At 42.8% G+C, this 19214-nt stretch overlaps 2 protein-coding genes across 4 annotated transcripts in view; one reads left to right on the top strand and one right to left on the bottom strand.

The window, feature by feature from the left end:
• vrk1 (VRK serine/threonine kinase 1) overlaps window positions 1–1589 on the bottom strand; it is a 117730-nt gene extending 116141 nt beyond the window's left edge. Inside the window, exon 1 of one of the 3 annotated variants that reach the window (XM_070877560.1) lies at window positions 1516–1589. The gene's annotated coding sequence lies outside the window, so the exon portion shown is untranslated. Of the gene's footprint in view, window positions 1–564; window positions 585–1515 lie in introns of those variants that run through there. The other 2 variants (XM_070877563.1, XM_070877562.1) reach the window with 2 other exon arrangements.
• Window positions 1590–1711: 122 nt separating this feature from the next.
• LOC139262374 (protein phosphatase 1 regulatory subunit 37) overlaps window positions 1712–19214 on the top strand; it is a 374617-nt gene continuing 357114 nt past the window's right edge. Inside the window, exons 1-3 of the mRNA XM_070877559.1 lie at window positions 1712–2451; window positions 2688–3328; window positions 8279–8498. Of these exons, the coding sequence (XP_070733660.1) occupies window positions 8294–8498 (205 nt within the window). The 5' untranslated portion in view covers window positions 1712–2451; window positions 2688–3328; window positions 8279–8293. The remainder of the gene's footprint in view (window positions 2452–2687; window positions 3329–8278; window positions 8499–19214) is intronic.

Genomic DNA, 19214 nt, shown 5'->3' with positions numbered 1-19214 from the left:
ACTAGTTACATCCTCAAAAAATTCCATAAGATTCATCAAGCATAATTTCCCTTTCATAAATCCTTGCTGACTTGGACCGATCCTGTCACTGCTTTCCAAATGCGCTGTTATTTCATCCTTAATAATTGATTTCAACATTTTTCACACTACTGACATCAGGCTAACTGGTCTATAATTACCCGTTTTCTCTCTCCCTCCTTTTTTAAAAAGTGGTGTTACATCAGCTACCCTCCAGTCCATAGGAACTGATCCAGAGTCGATAGATTGTTGGAAAATGACCAATGCATCCACTATTTCTAAGTAATGTGGGATGCAGACTATCAGGCCCCGGGGATTTATCGGCCTTCAATTCCATCAATTTCCCTAACACAATTTCCCGCCCAATAAGGATATCCTTCAGTTCCTGCTTCTCACTAAACCCTCGGTCTCCTCGTACTTCCGGAAGGTTATTTGCGTCTTCCTTAGTGAAGACAGAACCAAAGTATTTGTGCAACTGGTCTGCCATTTCTTTGTTCCCCATTATTATAAATTCACCCGAATCTGACTGTAAGGTACCACTGATACCTGGGAGATCCTGGCCAAAGACCGCCTGAGGTGGAGAAAGTACATCCGGGAGGGCATTGAGCTCTTCGAGTCTCAACGCAAAGAGCGTGAAGAGATGAAGCGCAGGCAGCGGAAGGAGCACGTGGCAAACCAGCCCCACCCACCCATTCCCTCGACGAATGTCTGTCCCACCAGTAACATGGCCTGTAGCTCTCGTAATGGATTGTTCAGCCATTAAAGAACTCACTTTGGGACTGGAAAGAAGTCTTCCTCGATTCCGAGGGACTGCTTTGATGATGAATACATTTTACAACAGCTTCAACATCACTTTTTCTGATGACAGCTTTTTATTTCCAGATCTTTGTTTAAACTAAATTTTACAACATGCCAACAACTTCAATATCACGTTTTTTGATGAACAGTTTTTTAAATTTCCAGATTTAAAAAAAAACTGAACTTCAATTCTCCAACTGCCTGGTGGGATTTGAAATCGCTTGGTCTGGATTTAGTGTAGACTTTGGGATTACTAGGCCAATAACATAACCTCCACACTACCGTAACTTAATAGTTGATGTTAAAGTATTTAAGTGGATTGAGGACCATGTCTGCATCACTTCACCAGACCCACCAACCGGCTCAAGTCATCCTGATTATCTGAGCAGCCCATTTTGAAGGGAACGGCGATTGAATCGACTGATTTTTTTACACCAGCCGGCGGGGGCCTGCTGCAAGGGAACTGCGGTAGCGGCAGCGACAGCCACGGTGCCGGGCCTCACACAGCCCGTGCGGCCCGGAGCACAATATTGGACGCGGCGGGGCTCGGGCTCAGGCTCTCGCGGTTGTGGCCGTGCGGCTCCCGCCCTGCCCTGCCCTGCCCTGCCGCTGACACTGACACTGACACTGACACTCGCACTGAGGCGGCTCTCCGCGGGCTCCCAGTCCCAGCTCCTCTCTCCACCGCTTCTCACTCACCTCAAAGCCGCTCCCTCTCTTTCCAAAATTGGCGCACAAACTGTCAGCCTCGCCTCACCCCCCAGCACCGCCACTTCTCATTGGTCAGCACCGTTTTCGGTCGAGCTGCCTTCCATTGGTCAAATGTAACTCCGCCCCCCCCCCCCATTGCTCCCTCGGCCGCGAGGGCGGGGCCTCTGCCTCCACCGGCTGTCAATCAAATACAACAAGAACAATTATAATAACTTATTCTTATACTAACTTTTATTTATATAGCACCTTTAACACAGTGAAACGTCCCAAGGCGCTTCACAACAGTGTTACAGACAAACAGATATATTTGACCCCAAGCCACAGAAGAAATTAAGGCAAATGATCAAAAGCTTGGTCAAAGAGGTCGGTTTTAAGGAGCATCTTGAAGGAGAAAAGAGAGGTAGAGAGACAGCGAGGTGTACGGAGGGAGTTCCAGAGCTTAGGGCCCAGGCAGCTGAAGGCACAGCCACCGATGGTTGAGCAGTTATAATGAGGGATGTTCAAGAGGGCAGAAATTGAGGAACGCAGACATCTTGTGGGATTGTGAGGCTGAAAAAGATTACAGAGATAGGGAGGGACAAGTCCATGGAGTGATTGTTAACAAGGATGATAAACAATACAACAACAACAATACAAAAGCAAAATACTGCAGATTCTGGAAATCTCAAATTAAAAAACAAAAAAATGCTAGAAATGCTCAGCAGGTTAGGCATCATCTGTGGAGAGAGAAACAGAATTAACGTTTCAGGTCAATGACCTTTCAACAAGGTCATGAACAACAACTTGTATTTGAATACAAGAACGATAAATTCACTGCGGATGCTGAAATTAAAAAATACTGTATAATAAAGTGCTGGAAATGCTCAGCAGGTCGGGCGGTGTCTGGAGAGAGAGAAACAGAGTCGACATTTCCCACTGTCTTGAGTTGAGTTTTGATCTTTGTAGATTGTGTAGAAAAATAGTTCTTTTGAGTTGATTTTTTTAAAATTCTAAATTGATTTGCAGCTGTAAAGTGATAATTGCCACACTAACCTAATCGGGCACGTGATTTATTGCTGATTTAATTTTACACAAGGAACTGTTTTTTATTAACAATTCCAGTTCTGACGAAAGATCATCAACCTGAAATGTTAACTCTGTTTTGCTCTCTCTCTCTACAGATGCTGCCTGAGCTGCTGAGTGTTTTCCAGCATTTTCTGTTTTTAATGCATATGAATAGCTCTTTTAATGCAGTGACATATCCCAAGATGCTTCACAGGAGCAGTATTGTACAAAGGTTTGACATTGAGCCACCTAAGGAGATATCTTGACTTGTCTCGGTTGAGCCGGCATATACAGTCATACTGTACTCCACCAACTTTGTAAAGGATGAGGTCACTGGCGATTGCAACAGTGAAATTACGAATTCAAATTCTTCAGTCTATGCTTAAATATGTCCAGTGAGCTGGCTGTTACTATTTCGTTAAATAACTGGTTCCAGTCGATAATTGTTCGTGGGGAAAAGCTGATATTAGAGTTTTGGTCAAAGAGGTAGGTTTTAAGGAGCATCTAAAGGGAAGAGAGAGAGGGAGAGAGACAAAGAGGTTTAGGTGGGAAATTTCAGAGCTTCTGGCCTAGGCAGCTGAAGGCATGGCCGCCAATCGTGAGGTGATTAAAAATTGAAGATGCACAAGGCCAGAATTGGAGGAGCACAGAGATCACAGAGAATTGTAGCGCTGGAGGACATTACGGAGATAAGCAGCGGGGAGGCCATGGAGAATTTAGTGAACAACTTGGAGAGAACCAGATTCTAGTAACCCAGGTAATGAAGACAAGTTTAATAAGAAAGTATATTCGGTACATTAGGAAGGTTGGAAAGAGAAAATGCATTTTGAAAGAAAGACTTGCATTTATATAATGACTTTCATAGCCGCCGGATTAATTACAGCCAATTAAGTACTTTTCTGAAGTGCAGTTACTGTTGTAATGGAGGAAACGTGACAGCCAGTTTGTGCACAGCAAGCTCCCACATACAGCAATGTAATAATGAACTGATAATCTGTTTTTTGTGATGTTGATTGAAGGATAAATATTGGCGAAGACACCAAGCATAACTCCGTTGCTCTTCCTCAAAATAGTGCCATGGGATCTTATACGTCCACCAAAGAGAGCAGCTGGGGGCTCAGATTAACGTCTCATCTGAAAGACGGCACCTCCGACAGTGCAGCACTCCCTCAGTACTGCACTGACGTGTCAGCCTAGATTGTCGTGTTCAAGTCTGTGGAGTGGACATAGAAACATAGAAACATGGAAAATAGGTGCAGGAGTAGGCCATTTGGCCTTTCGAGCCTGCACCACCTTTCAATAAGTTCATGGCTGAACATGCAACTTCAGTACCCCATTCCTGCTTTCTCGCCATACCCCTTGATCCCCCTAGTAGTAAGGACTACATCTAACTCCTTTTTGAATATATTTAGTGAATTGGCCTCAACAACTTTCTGTGGTAGAGAATTCCACAGGTTCACCACTCTCTGGGTGAAGAAGTTTCTCCTCATCTCGATCCTAAATGGCTTAACCCTTATCCTTAGACTGTGACGCATGGGTCTGGACTTCCCCAACATTGGGAACATTCTTCCTGCATCTAACCTCTCTAAACTCGTCAGAATTTTAAACGTTTCTGTGAGATCCCCTCTCATTCTTCTGAATTCCAGTGAATACAAGCCCAGTTGATCCAATCTTTCTTGATATGTCAGTCCCGCCATCCCGGGAATCAGTCTGGTGAACCTTCGCTGCACTCCCTCAATAGCAAGGATGTCCTTCCTCAAGTTAAGAAACCAAAACTGTACACAATACTCCAGGTGTGGCCTCACCAAGGCCCTGTACAACTGTAGTAACACCTCCCTGCCCCTGTACCAAATCCCCTCGCTATGAAGGCCAACATGCCATTTGCTTTCTTAACCGTCTGCTGTACCTGCATGCCAACCTTCAATGACTGATGTACCATGACACCCAGGTCTCGTTGCACCTCCCCTTTTCCTAATCTGTCACCATTCAGATAATAGTCTGTCTCTCTGTTTTTACCACCAAAGTGGATAACCTCACATTTATCCACATTATACTTCATCTGCCATGCATTTGCCCACTCAACTAACCTATCCAAGTCATTCTGCAGCCTCATAGCATCCTCCTCGCAGTTCACATTGCCACCCAACTTAGTGTCATCCGCAAATTTGGAGATACTACATTTAATCCCCTCGTCTAAATCATTACTGTACAATGTAAACAGCTGGGGCTCCAGCACAGAACCTTGTGGTACCCCACTAGTCACTGCCTGCCATTCTGAAAAGTACCCATTTACTCCTACTCTTTGCTTCCTGTCTGCCAACCAGTTCTCAATCCACGTCAGCACACTACCCCCAATCCTATGTGCTTTAACTTTGCACATTAATCTCTTGTGTGGGACCTTGTCGAAAGCCTTCTGAAAGTCCAAATACACCACATCAACTGGTTCTCCCTTGTCCACTCTACTGGAAACATCCTCAAAAAATTCCAGATTTGTCAAGCATGATTTCCCTTTCACAAATCCATGCTGACTTGGACCTATCATGTCACCTCTTTCCAAATGCGCTGCTATGACATCCTTAATAATTGATTCCATCATTTTACCCACTACCGATGTCAGGCTGACCAGTCTATAATTCCCTGTTTTCTCTCTCCCTCCTTTTTTAAAAAGTGGGGTTACATTGGCTACCCTCCACTTCATAGGAACTGATCCAGAGTCTATGGAATGTTGGAAAATGACTGTCAATGCATCCGCTATTTCCAAGGCCACCTCCTTAAGTACTCTGGGATGCAGTCCATCAGGCCCTGGGGATTTATCGGCCTTCAATCCCAACAATTTCCCCAACACAATTTCCCGACTAATAAGGATTTCCCTCAGCTCCTCCTTCTTACTAGACCCTCTGACCCCGGAAGGTTGTTTGTGTCCTACTTAGTGAATACCGAACCAAAGTACTTGTTCAATTGGTCTGCCATTTCTTTGTTCCCCGTTATGACTTCCCCTGATTCTGCAAGGGACCTACGTTTGTCTTTACTAACCTTTTTCTCTTTACATATCTATAGAAGCTTTTGCAGTCCGTCTTAATGTTCCCTGCAAGCTTCCTCTCGTACTCTATTTTCCCTGCCCTAATCAAACCCTTTGTCCTCCTCTGCTGAGTTCTAAATTTCTCCCAGTCCCCGGGTTTGCTGCTATTTCTGGCCAATTTGTATGCCACTTCCTTGGCTTTAATACTATCCCTGATTTCCCTTCATAGCCACAGTTGAGCCATCTTCCCTCTTTTATTTTTACGCCAGACAGGGATGTACAATTGTTGTAGTTCATCCATGCGGTCTCTAAATGACTGCCATTGCCCATCCACTGTCAACCCCTTAAGTATCATTCGCCAATCTATCCTAGCCAATTCACACCTCATACCTTCAAAGTTACCCTTCTTTAAGTTCTGGACCATGGTCTCTGAATTAACTGTTTCATTCTCCATCCTAATGTAGAATTCCACCATATTATGGTCACTCTTCCCCAAGGGGCCTCGCACAACGAGATTGCTAATTAATCCTCTCTCATTACACAACACCCAGTCTAAGACTGCCTCCCCCTAGTTGGTTCCTCGACATATTGGTCTAGAAAACCATCTCTTATGCACTCCAGGAAATCCTCCTCCACCGTATTGCTTCCAGTTTGGTTAGCCCAATCTATATGCATATTAAAGTCACCCATGATAACTGCTGCACCTTTATTGCATGCACCCCTAATTTCCTATTTGATGCCCTCCCCAACATCACTACTACTGTTTGGAGGTCTGTACACAACTCCCACTAACGTTTTTTGCCCTTTGGTGTTCTGCAGCTCTACCCATATAGATTCCACATCATCCAAGCTAATGTCCTTCCTAACTATTGCATTAATCTCCTCTTTAACCAGCAATGCTACCTCACCTCCTTTTCCTTTTATTCTATCCTTCCTGAATGTTGAATACCGTTGGATTTTGAGTTCCTAGCCCTGATCATCCTGGAGCCACGTCTCTGTAATCCCAATCACATCATATCTGTTAACATCTATTTGCACAGTTAATTCATCCATCTTATTACGGATACTCCTTGCATTAAGACACAAAGCCTTCAGGCTTGTTTTTTTAACACCCTTTGTCCTTTTATAATTATGATGTAGTGTGGCCCTTTTTCAAACCACTTTTTCTGGTGACTATGCAATCTTTACCCTGTCATGGGCCCCGTGCCATTCACTTAAACTCCAGATGGAGTATTTTGTACCACTACTCCTTGATGCCCAAAGATTACTGAGCAATAATGAAAAATATTCATCCTCACTACTGGCCTACTGGCTACTACAGACAACCTTCCTTTCCCGACCCTGGCAGCAGAGGACCATTGAGCCGAATGATCTTCTCAGATTGAAGGTGTTCGTCAGATTCGCAATGACTTTTGTTGAGAGTTGTTCCCAAATCTGCTACCCTGAGGGACAAAAAACTAGACTAGATTTTTGGATTGGTTTTACTTTAATGCCAGAGCTAAAATAACGTCAATCAGAAAATCTAAGCTAATATCTCCTAATTTCTTTTGGTTTTTAACACCCGTGTTCCCTTGTTCTGTGCTCATTGTTTAAGCCAAAAAGCTTGCTTATATCTCAATCAGGGGTGCCCCAACCTGGCAAATTGGGGCACCTTAAAGCCCAGTTAACTCGGTCTAATTTGTCCTTGTATTTCATATTCACTAGTTTATCATGCTTAATTTTTGTAGCCTGGTGGTTTGGAAAAGGCTATTCTCACATTGTTGTTGCACAAAAATCTGTTAATATTTGCAACTTGAGATATATGTAAATTAATGGGAATATGGATTTAAACTTTACGTCTGACCCAAGGCATAATGGTATGCCCTTGTGCAGCCCGTGAAGACAAAAAGATCAAATGCCTCATTCTAAATCGTCTCTGCCCTTTCACATTTTAAATAGAAAGATCAAGTTTCCTCTCTACCTTCTTTTTTCCATGGGTTTGAAGTACAAGCTGAAGAAGATACAAATTTAACAGCTGATTTTTTTTTTACAGAAATGAGTAATAGAATACGCCATAGGTGTTATCAGTTCGTTAACTGCAAGTTCTGGGACCAGCCTCTTTTTACTGTAACAAGTCACCTGTTTTTTTGCTCTATCTGTTCTGTCACGTGACCTACTACTGCTGCCAAGAGACAGGACTTGGAGGTGGATCCATTAATGCCAACAGTCATTGGCAGGGGAGGAAAATTGGGAAGGAATATTCATAAAATATCAATTAATCATGGATCTTGTAGGCTGGCAAGTGGCATAAATCCATTTTGGATCAAATTTTATACCTTTAAAATATTTTTTCCACATATTTATCAGCAACTAATGGAATGACAGTTGTCAGTATTTGGTATAATTTCATGTACCCTATGCACACTTGGATGACTCCAGATACGTCAGTGCCATTTTCGTAGCTTCAAACATTCAAGTATGACAAACCTGGTTACAAGGTATGGAACACTTAAAAGTGTAATTCAATATTTTATTTATAAAGAAAATAATTTGCACTGGCAGAAGGTGAGGAAAACAAACTAAGTGTGGAGTTTCACAGACAGATTCATTTGAACTTCAGGTTGGTATTAAATTATTAAACTGCAGTAAAGGTATCACGTGGACAGTTCTGTGAAACTAAAGAATGCTGTGTCTATGTTTTCACATCAGGCTTTGAACAATGAGATGAGTGCAACAGAAAAAGTCTACACTGGAGCGCTGCAAATGCCTGCATCTTCTGACGATGTGGATGCCAAAGATGACTGCACTGTTCAGCAGGCTACAAGTCTAAATAGCAGATGGAAAATTAAACCAACAAAACATGTCTCTTTCCCATTGGGGGAAGAGATTGTCTCTGGATCAGCAGAACCCCGGAATCCATGGGAAGCTTGTAAGTGTGGCACACTGTCCTGTTAACATGTTCATCTAAAGTTGAACCTTTTTACTATAAACTTTCGGATACTGGTAAAGGATTTCTAATGAGAAGTTTGTGCTACAACAACTTGCATTTATATAGTGCCTTTAACTAAAATAATGTGCCAAGGTGTTTCAAAGAGATGTCATTAAAATAAAATGAAAGTTTAAATCCTCCACTTGGATGGAGCTTGAGTGGTAGCACTCTTGCCTCTAAGTAAGAGGTTAGGGGCTCAAGCCCCACTTGAGCACATAACGTAGGCTGACATTCCAGTGTAGTACTGAGGGAGTGCTGCGCTGTTGGAGGTGATGTCTTATAGATGAGATGCTAAACTGTGACCCTGCCTGCTCTCTTAGGTTGTTGTAAAAGATCCCATGGCACTTTTCAAAGAAGAGCAGGAAAATTCTCCTGATGTTCCGGCTAACGTTTATCCCTCAATCAACGTCATTAAAACAGATTCTCTGGTCACAGCTGGTTGTGGGAGCTTGCTGTGTGCAAATTGCCTGCTGCATTTCCCTACATTATAACAGTGACAAAGGCTCAAAAGTACGTCATTATCTGTGAAGCGCTTTCAGATGTCCTGAGGTCATGAAAGGCATTATGTGACTGCAATTTCTTTCTTAGAAGTTTGTTATAACATCCAAGATTATAATAGCAGGATAAGGATTGTCTTTTTCATTGAAGCTGAAATCAACCACCAAAATTATGAAAATGTTGAAAATTGATCAAGTGCAAATCTACAGCATGTTGAGTCTGAAGTGACAAAACCGTTGAAAATAAAACTGAATAAATAATACACGTTAACGTTTGCTGTTGTTTTATATTACTGTACTGATTAGTTTGGTCACTTTGGACCTTTGAGACAGTATGGCCATTGTGAATAATTATTAGTTTTTGATATCTATGCATGTTCACAGTACATACACAAGCTAACAAGATTAATGCTTAGAGAATTAAGGTTGGAGATGTCTATGGCATAATTATATTCATGTTAAGTAACTTCTGTTTACCCTCTAACTTTACTTTGGCATTTTTTTAATGAATCCAACATTGTCAGATACTTGAGAAGCAACTACAGTAACAACTTTTGGTAATAAATGATTCTTCCATGTCTATAGCATATCTGTCCACAGTCAGTTTGAAGTGCAGCCGCTTTGGCGCCAGCCTCAATTAATATGCCGTTTATTAAATTAAATATATGCATTGGGAACCAGGGCTATTTGCAATTGTACCATGGGGAGCATATCCAATACTGACCTAAAATGTTATTATTACAATTCTCAATTTCACTGTAGTCAGTTTGCCTGTCTCAGCCAGCATCAGACTTTGCTCAAATTAGTTGTTCAGTCAATATTAGAGTTCACTCATATATGCCAGTACCTGGATTACGGCAGAGTCAATATCAGAATTCGAACTATGACTATGTGGCAGCCTCAACTGTGTTATGCTCTGATGCCTGCCAGCTCTGAAAACTCTTTGATTGACAATAGTGTGCTTCCCGTAAGTTTACCTTACAAGACTAGGCTGCGGCCTGTGTGATTTACATGTCATAACCAGCGGGGAAGGTCTCAAAATTATAGGCCATGTTATGTACGTTAACTGGGTTTTACCTGCCACCGGAGGGCACAACTGTCAGAGTTCTAATGGTCACTGGCAGACACGTGCAAGCTGTGTATATAATGTTGGCAGCCATGTTGAATCCTCACTTTGAGAATAAATAATCTGGAGTGAGGTCATGCCTGAACTAGCTCACCGTACTTAGCCTCGTGGAGTTATTCGATATTTAACAATTTGCGATGAGTTAAAAATACGAACTTTCACGCAACCATGTCTGTTGGAATTTTGGAGAGATTTGTGGAAGGGGAAGACTGGGAGGATTTCACTGATCGCCTCAACCAGTACTTTGTAGCCAACGGATTGGAAGGAATCGATAATGCAATTAAGCACAGAGCGGTTCTCCTCACCATTTGTGGATCAAAAATTTTTGGCCTTATCAAGAATCTACTCTCACTGACTCGACCAATGGATAAGACTTACGATGAATTGTGTACGCTGGTTCTGAACCAAAGGAAAGCATCATCATGGCGAGGTATCATTCCTATATACACAATCGCTCTGAGGGCCAGGACGTGGCTCTCCCTTGTACACCTGGATCTCAATGATCACGTCGAAACCAGAAGGCAATGGCAGCAATTGTACCATGATCGCGCGGCCGTATCACGTGACATTGCTGTTCACGACCCTGTGTTTGTCCTGAATTATGGTCATTGTCCAAAGTGGGTTGCTGGCACAGTTTTGGCCAAGGAGGGTAACAGGGTGTTTGTAGTCAAACTGTTAAATGGCCAAATGTGCAAGAGGCACATCGACCAAACCAAACTGCAATTCACAGACAACCTAGAACAAATTGAAGATGACATCATCATCGACTAACCATCATCATTATCATCATCATGAAGACAAACCTACCATCCTCGACAGTCATGTCAGACCAACTGTTCCGCAATGCAGCAATGGTCTTACTAACTCACCCAAGCTTGGGTTCAAACTTAGAAGATCAACCAGGGAGTGGAAGGCCCCAGACTGTCTCAACTTGTAAATTCAACCTGTACCAAGGACTTTGGGGGGAATGATGTTATGTATGTTAACTGGGTTTTACCTGCCACCAATGGTCACTGGCAGACACGTGCAAGCCGTGTATATAATGTTGGCAGCCATGTTGATTCCTCACTTTGAGAATAAATAAACTGGAGTGAGGTCATGCCTGAACTAGCTCACGTACTTAGCCTCGTGGAGTTATTTGATACTTAACAGGCCCATGTGCCTGATTTTCCTACTTATCTGTCGAGTGGATGAGTGTGTGATGAAGTTACCCTATCCTTTGCCTGCCACGGTCTAGCATGTTGGCAGCAAGCACAATGAACCCCAACTTTGGCGACACATTGCCTTAATAGTAAGTATATTACCATAGTAAGAGAGAAAGTATTAAGGAACTTAGAATCTTTGAAAGTGGATAAATTGCCAGGACCAGATGAAATATATCCTAGGCTATTAAAAGAAGCAAGGGAGGGAATTGCAGAGGCTCTGACCATCATTTTCCAATCCTCCCTGGCTGCAGGAGTGGTGCCAGAGGATTTAGAACTGCTAATGTTGTACCATTGTTTAAAAAGGGAGGAAGGGATAAACCGAGTAATTACAGGCCAGTTAATTTAAACTCTGTGTTGGGAAAATTACTGGAATAAATTCTGAGGGACAGTATAAACCTTCATTTAGAAAGACACAAATTAATCAGGGACAGTCAGCATGGATGTATTAAGGGAAGGTTATGTCTGACCAACTTGATGGAATTTTTTGAGGAGGTAATAAGGAGGGCCGCTGAGGGCAGTGCATTTGATGTAGTCTACATGGATTTCAGGACAAAAGCTTTAGACTGCAGAAAGATATTGATGGACTGGTCAGTTGGGCAGAAAAGTGAAAAATGGAATTAAATCCGTAGAAGTGTGAGGTAATGCGTTTGGGGAGGTGCAACAAGGCAAGAGAAAACACAATAAATGGCAGGATACCGAAACGTGTGGAGTAACAGAGGGACCTTGGAGCGTATGTCCACAGATCCTTAAAAGTAGCAGAACAGGTCGATAAGGTAGTTAAAAAGGCATACAGAATGCTTATTAGCCGAGGCATAGAATATAAGAGCAGGGAAGTTATGCTAGAACTGTATGCAACACTAGTTAGGCCACAGCTGGAGTACTGCATGCAGTTCTGGTCACCACATTACAGGAAAGATGTGACTGCACTAGAGAGGGTACAGAGGAGATTTATGAGGATGTTGCCAGGATTGGAACATTTTAGCTGTGAGGAAAGATTGGATAGGCTGGGGTTGTTTTCCTTGGAACAGAAGAGGCTGAGGGGAAATTTAATTGAGGTGAATAAAATTATGAGGGATTTAGATAGAATGGATAGGAAGGACCTATTTCCCTTAGCAGATGGGTCAAAAGTCAGGGGGCATAGATTTAAAGTAGTTGGTAGAAGGATTAGAGGGGAGATGAGGGGGAAAAAAAATCACCCAGAGAGTGGTGGGGGTCTGGAACTCACTGCCTGAAAGGGTGGTAGAGGCAGAAACCCTCATCACATTTAAAAAGTACTTGGATGTGCATTTAAAAAGCCGTAACCTACAGGGTCATGGACCTAGTGCTGGGAGGTGGGATGAGGCGGGATAACTCTTTTTTGACCGGCACAGACACAATGGGCCGAATGGCCTCCTTTTGTGTCGTAATTTTTCTATGATTTTTTGATTCTATGATTCTAAGCCACCATCCCACACTTCAGTCGTTTTGAGCTGTTATATATCGATTCTGCCAATTTATCTGTGCCGCCAAAAACTTTTTGTTCTAATACAGTGAGATAGGCAAGCAGCAACCATCTGTAATTGGAGTCGTAAGCAGCACTGATAATACTTCGCAGTTCTTTTATATTATTATCTCTTGTTGCTTGTGCAAATATTGATTGAATAATTCTTATAAAAATACTAACTTGATTGAGTTTTTTGATGAGTCAACAGAGAGGGCGGATGAGGGCAGTGTAGTTGATGTGGTGTACATGGACTTCCAAAAGACATTTGATGAAGTACCACATATTAGGCTTGCTACCAAAATTGATGCCCAATGGGATAAAAGGGGCATTTACAGCACAGATACAAAATTGGCTGAAGGGTGAAAAACAGAGAGTTGTAGTGAATGGCTGTTTTTCAGACTGGAGGGAGGAAGGTGGCATTCCCCAAGCTTCAGTACTGGGATCACTGTTATTTTTGATATACATTAATGACATTTGACTTGGGGATACAGGGCACAATTTTGAAATTTGCAGATGGCACGAAACTTGGAAGTGTTGTAAACAGTGAGGAAGATAGTAATAGACTTCAAGCGGACAAAGACAGGCTGGTGGAATGGGCGACACATGGCAGAAGAAATTCAACGCAGGAAAGTATGAGGTGATACATTTTGGTCGGAAGAATGAGGAGAGACCATACATACTAAATGGTACAATTTTAAAGGTGGTGCAAGAACAGAGAGACCTGGAGATGTTTGTGCACAAATCTTTGAAGGTGGCAGGACAAGTTAACAAAGCAATTAATAAAGCATATTGGATCCTGGGCTTTGCAAATAAAGGCATAGAGTACAAAAGCCAGGAAGTTCTGCTAAACCTAAAAAAAACACTAGTTCGGCCCCAGCTGGAGTATTAGGCATGAAATTCAGAAGTGCAGCACTGGCCAACGACGGTGATTTTTGATGCCGGCACTCTGGATACCGCCCTTTCTAAAGTGCGCACAGAAGGACATGAGTGCAGCAGTACTATGGAGACACTGCCAGCACTTCTTAAAGGGACACACACATCTTTCAGGTAAGTTTAGATTTTAGCTTTTGGACTTTTTTAAAAAACTTTTGTTGAAGTAGAGGCTTGGTGCAATACATGTAAAAAGTTGCTAAAATGTGCAGGGAGTGCTGTTGGATACTTGCAAGGCTTTGGATGTTAAAGGAAGGCCTGTGAGAACACCACTTGCTCAGAGTCCTGAGGGCTCTAATTGCAGTCACCTTTGGGCTGCACCTCACATTGAGATGAAGCAGAGGCAGCAAAGAGGATAAGCTGCTTACAGAGGAAAGAGGAGGAAGCAGAAGAGGAAAAAGCAGAAGAGGAGGAAGTGGAAGGAGGCAACCCAGACAGCCCCTTTCTGGCCGTGATATCCAGGATCGAATCATCCACCTGTGGTACCAGTGAACACAACCCCAATTCCTCTTTCCACATTTTTCCCACACCTTGCCCTCTGTTACTGACCATCACAGCATTCTCTTGGCTGCAATGCTGAAATAAAAGCCACCACAAAGCAAACTTTCCAATCCAACTTTATCCATAAATGCATCCAATATTACAAAAATCAACTAATCACCCTTATTCATTCCCTTAGTGAGTGTCTTGTGTGTGTCTTTGCCTATTGTAGTGATGCTAAGCAGTACTACCCCAGTGGGTTACAGCATGGCTGTGGAAGGCTGTTGACTTTCAGTGGGGGACACTACAGATGGCCTTGCAGGACGACCTCAAGTTGCTGGTGGCTGGGAGTGTCAAATCGAGTGATGGTGTTTCTTCTTCTTCTTTCTCTTCCTCTTCTTCCTCCTCCTCCTCCTCTGGCTGGGCAGGCTGGATTTCTTGAGTGTCTGAAATGAGGAAGGCACAAGGGAAGAGATGTGATGAAGGGAGGACAGGAAGGCAAGAGGTGTATGCTTATATCATTTGTGACTTTGAAAACTGCATTTTCAGTACTGTGGAAGGGCAGGAACATGAGTGCAGAGGTGCAAACATGGAGCTTCGACAAATATGTGCAGCTTGTACATCAGAAGAGATTTTGGGATGAGGGGGAAGTACGATGTGAGAAGGAGGATAATTTATGAGGATACCTGCATCTTGTATTCTTTAAGCTCCGCTGCTGGCCATGGGCACAGCCATGCCCCTCCAAGGGGGTGAGGTAAAGTTAGGAGCGTGAGCTGTGCTTCAATTTTGATAGAGATTGTTGGAAGGTGAGTGATGGGTAGGTGAGGTATCGTGCATTGAGCAGTCTGTGAGGCTAGTGGTGCAGTTGGTAGAAGACGACTTGAAGATACAATCACTGACCTTGACCATTCGTCTGAGGTCATGAAACTTCTTTGGGCAGCGGCGTCAGGTTCTGGAGGTGACACTGCTGGCAATGACGGCCTTGGCGATCTGGTCCCACATCTTTCTTTCTGGAAGGCCTCCTGGCCCCCTGTGGGTAGAAGACATCTCTTCCAGTGTTAACCCCCTGCACAAAGCTCGAGTGCTGCGTTTGAGACCCTGGTTGTCCTTTCCCGTCTGTTGAGCCATTTGTGTTAGTGGTGAAGCACTTTTCCATTTTTTTATGTGCAGAAGGCGGTTCATCTTTAAGAGCTGCAGACTGCCTAGTTTTGAATGATTTTTAACTTTTTTTCAAAAGGCAGTTCACATTTAAGGGATAGAGCCTGCCCTGAAAACTAACAGCCAAGCTTTAAAGAAAGGCAGTGTTGCTCTAGCAACGCGACTTTGGGCCTCCTGCTAAGCACACAGCCTGTCAGCAGTACAATAGTCTCTGGGCTGTGTGTTAAAATCAGTTAAATTAGCCGGCAGCACCAAATTGACATGCTGCTTGCAGTTTTTGAACGGGCATGAGCATATCTCGCATCACAGTGTCCATGTCTGTTTTCTTCCGTTATCAAATTTCCCGTCCATTGTGTTCAATTCTGGGCACCACACTTTAGGAAGGATGTGAAGTCTTTGGAGAGAGTACAGAAGCGATTTATTAGAATGGTTCCAGGGATGAGCGATTACAGTTATGTGGATAGACTGGAGAAGCTGGGGTTGTTCTCCTTAGAGCAGCGAAAGCTAAGAGGTGATTTTATAGAGGTATTTAAAGTCATGAAGGCTTCATATAGAGTAAATAAAGTGTTACTGTTTCCAATGGCTAAAGAATCCATAATGAGAGGGCACAGATTTAAGGTGGTTGACAAAAGAACCAGAGGCAACATGAGGAAAATCTTTTTTATACAACGAGTGGTTAGGATTTGGAATGCACTGCCTGATTGGGTGGTGGATACAAATTCAATAGTAGCCTTCTAAAATGAATTGGATAAATACTTGAAGGAGAAAAAATAGCAGGGATTATGGGAATAGAGCAGGGGAATGGAACTAATTGGATTGTTCTTCGAAAAAGCTGGTGATGACTCGATGGGTAGAATATCCTCCCTCGGTGCTGTACTATTCTATGATTCTATGAAATATCTTGAAGATCTAGGGTTTCAAATGCCCATCACACAATATTCTGTCTTGTTTGCTCTCTATAATCTTGTATTATACAAACATAGAAACATAGAAAATAGGTGCAGGAGCAGGCCATTTGGCCCTTCGAGCCTGCACCACCATTCAATATGATCATGGCTGATCATGCAACTTCAGTACCCCACCCCTGCCTTCTCTCCATACCCGCTGATCCCTTTAGCCGTAAGGGCCATATCTAACTCCCTTTTGAATATGTCCAACGAACTGGACTCAACAAATTTCTGTGGCAGAGAATTCCACAGGTTCACAACTCTCTGGGTGAAAAAGTTTCTCCTCATCTCGGTTCTATATGGCTTACCTCTTATCTTTAGACTGTCACCTCTGGTTCTTGACTTCCTCAACATCGGGAACATTCTACCTGCATCTAACCTGTCCAGTCCCGTCAGAATTTTATAAGTTTCTATGAGATCCTCTCTCATTCTTCTAAATTCCAGTGAGTATCATCCTAGTTGATCCAGTCTTTCCTCATATGTCAGTCCTGCCATCCCGGGAATCAGTCTGGTGAACCTTCGCTGCACTCCCTCAATAGCAAGCACGTCCTTCCTCAGATTAGGAGACCAAAACTGTACACAATACTCAAGGTGTGGTCTCACCAAGGCCTTGTACAACTGCAGTAAGGCCTCTCTGTTCCTATACTTAAATCCCCTCGCTATGAAGGCCAGCATGCCATTTGCTTTCTTTACTGCCTACTGTACCTGCATGCAATGACTGATGTACCATGGCACCCAGGTCTCTTTGCACCTCCCCTTTTATTAATCTCACCATTCAGTAATAATCTGCCTTCCTGTTTTTGCCACCAAAGTGGATAACTTCAAATTTATCCACATTATACTGCATCTGCCATACATTTGCCCATTCACCTAATCTGTCCAAGTCACCCTGCAGCCGCTTAGCATCCTCCTCGCAGCTCGCACTGCCAACCAGCTTAGTGTCATCTGCAAACTTGAAGATATTACCGTTAATTCCTTCGTCTAAATCATTAATGTATATTGTAAATAGCTGGGGTCCCAGCACTGAACCCTGTGGCACCCCACTAGTCACTGCCTGCTATTCTGAAAAGGACCCGTTTATTCCTACTCTATGCTTCCTGTCTGCCAACCAGTTCTCTATCCACATCAATACATTACCTCCAATACCATGTGCCTTAATTTTGCACACCAATCTCTTGTGTGGGACCTTCTAAAAGCCTTCTGAAAGTCCAAATACACCACATCCACTGGTTCTCCCTTATCCACTCTACTTGTTACATCCTCAAAAAACACTAGAAGATTTGTCAAGCATGATTTCCCTTTCATAAATCCATGCTGACTTGAGGACTATGTGGTGTATTTGTACCCACAGTCCTCAAGAGAAGCTGACAGTTTTTTGCAATACCAATAGATCATAGTCACAAAAGAGGTCACTGATAAATTTGGTGGTTTCTTTGTTGTAGGTAGGGCAGAAACTGGGCTAAAGGTATTCAAACAGGGAGACATGAATTTCTTGAGGACCTTGGAGAGGAGAAGGAGGTTGGAGATGAGGTGATTAAGAAGGGAGGGCAGAGGGATTGTAGGAGGGCTTTTTCACAAAGGGGCATGAGCACAGCTTTGAAGGATGGGTGAACAGTGACATGAAAGGGAGCAATTGATCATGTCAGTGGCCTTGTACTAAGGGAAGCTAGTTGTGTGGTTTGGATTTGGAACTGTATGGGTTGAGTGTTCAGGAGGTACATTTCATATTAGAGATGAGCTTGATGAAGATCTGGAAGAAACTACAGGCTCAGGCTAGGGTAAGGAGAGAACTTGAGGAGGGGGCATTGGGGCGAGCAAGCTGTCTAAGATAGCTGAGTGGATAGTTTCAGTCATCGAGACTAAAATGTTCAGGGGGAGCGGAGATCCGGACAGGGAGAAGGTTAGAAAGATTTGCTCCTGGAGCGAGAACAGTTTGTGGGATCTGTACCAGTGGACGGGAATGCGACAATGTGGGTTTCTACTTTTGGATATCCAATGGCAGGAGCAACAGTGAACACAGTGGAGGATGCCTAGTGTGGAGTTGAGGGAAGTCATGGGCCCTTAAAGGAGGAACTCAATCCTGGGATGGCAGGTGAGTAATTTGTAGGTGAAGAAATTGCCCCAATAAAGGAAATGAAAGCCAATATTTGATGTATTGGTACCTCAGATTGCCTCAACTACAAATAGGTCTGTAACCACCAGTATTTCACCCCTGTATTTCAGAGACAGTTGAAGCTTAGCAGGTCAAAGTCCTGAATAGCGCTGCAGGTTCACAGTTCAAGGGGACATAGTACAAATAAAATCATACCATCAACAGTATCCTTTATGTAAATCATAGTTCCAAAATTGAAAGCTCATAGATGCTCTGGTAATTTGAGTTTTTTTCACAGCATCTGTTTACAGGTAAGGATTTTATTAAGTGTATATCCCATTAAAATGATTTATGTTTTTCTTGTCAAATAACAACATATATTGGTAGAATAAGAGCCTTATCTTCAGCACTCACTTGCACTGAGAAATATAATTACTAAGCATTTAGACATATGTTAAAACAGTAACATGAGCTGTTGCAAAGCTAAACTGCAATGCAGAATAACACTGAAAAATTATGATACATGCAATGATCTGAAAATTAAAATCCATCTTGTGCATCAAGTTCTTCTGTGTATCACCCACATACACTAAACTCCCACTTGGGACATGATAAATAAATATTATAACGATGCTTGAATATGCAAAGCAATATTCTTTGCTTTAGCAGTTAGCACTAATTTAAGTTTTAGATCAAATATCATTATTGCATTATAACAACATTGTGAAACTGCAGAAA

This window comes from Pristiophorus japonicus, chromosome 4 (assembly GCF_044704955.1).
Source record: "Pristiophorus japonicus isolate sPriJap1 chromosome 4, sPriJap1.hap1, whole genome shotgun sequence".
Classification (NCBI taxonomy): Eukaryota; Metazoa; Chordata; class Chondrichthyes; family Pristiophoridae; genus Pristiophorus; species Pristiophorus japonicus.
The sequence above is the reverse complement of the archived record's forward strand: the minus strand, read 5'-3'. Positions and strand labels throughout refer to the sequence as shown.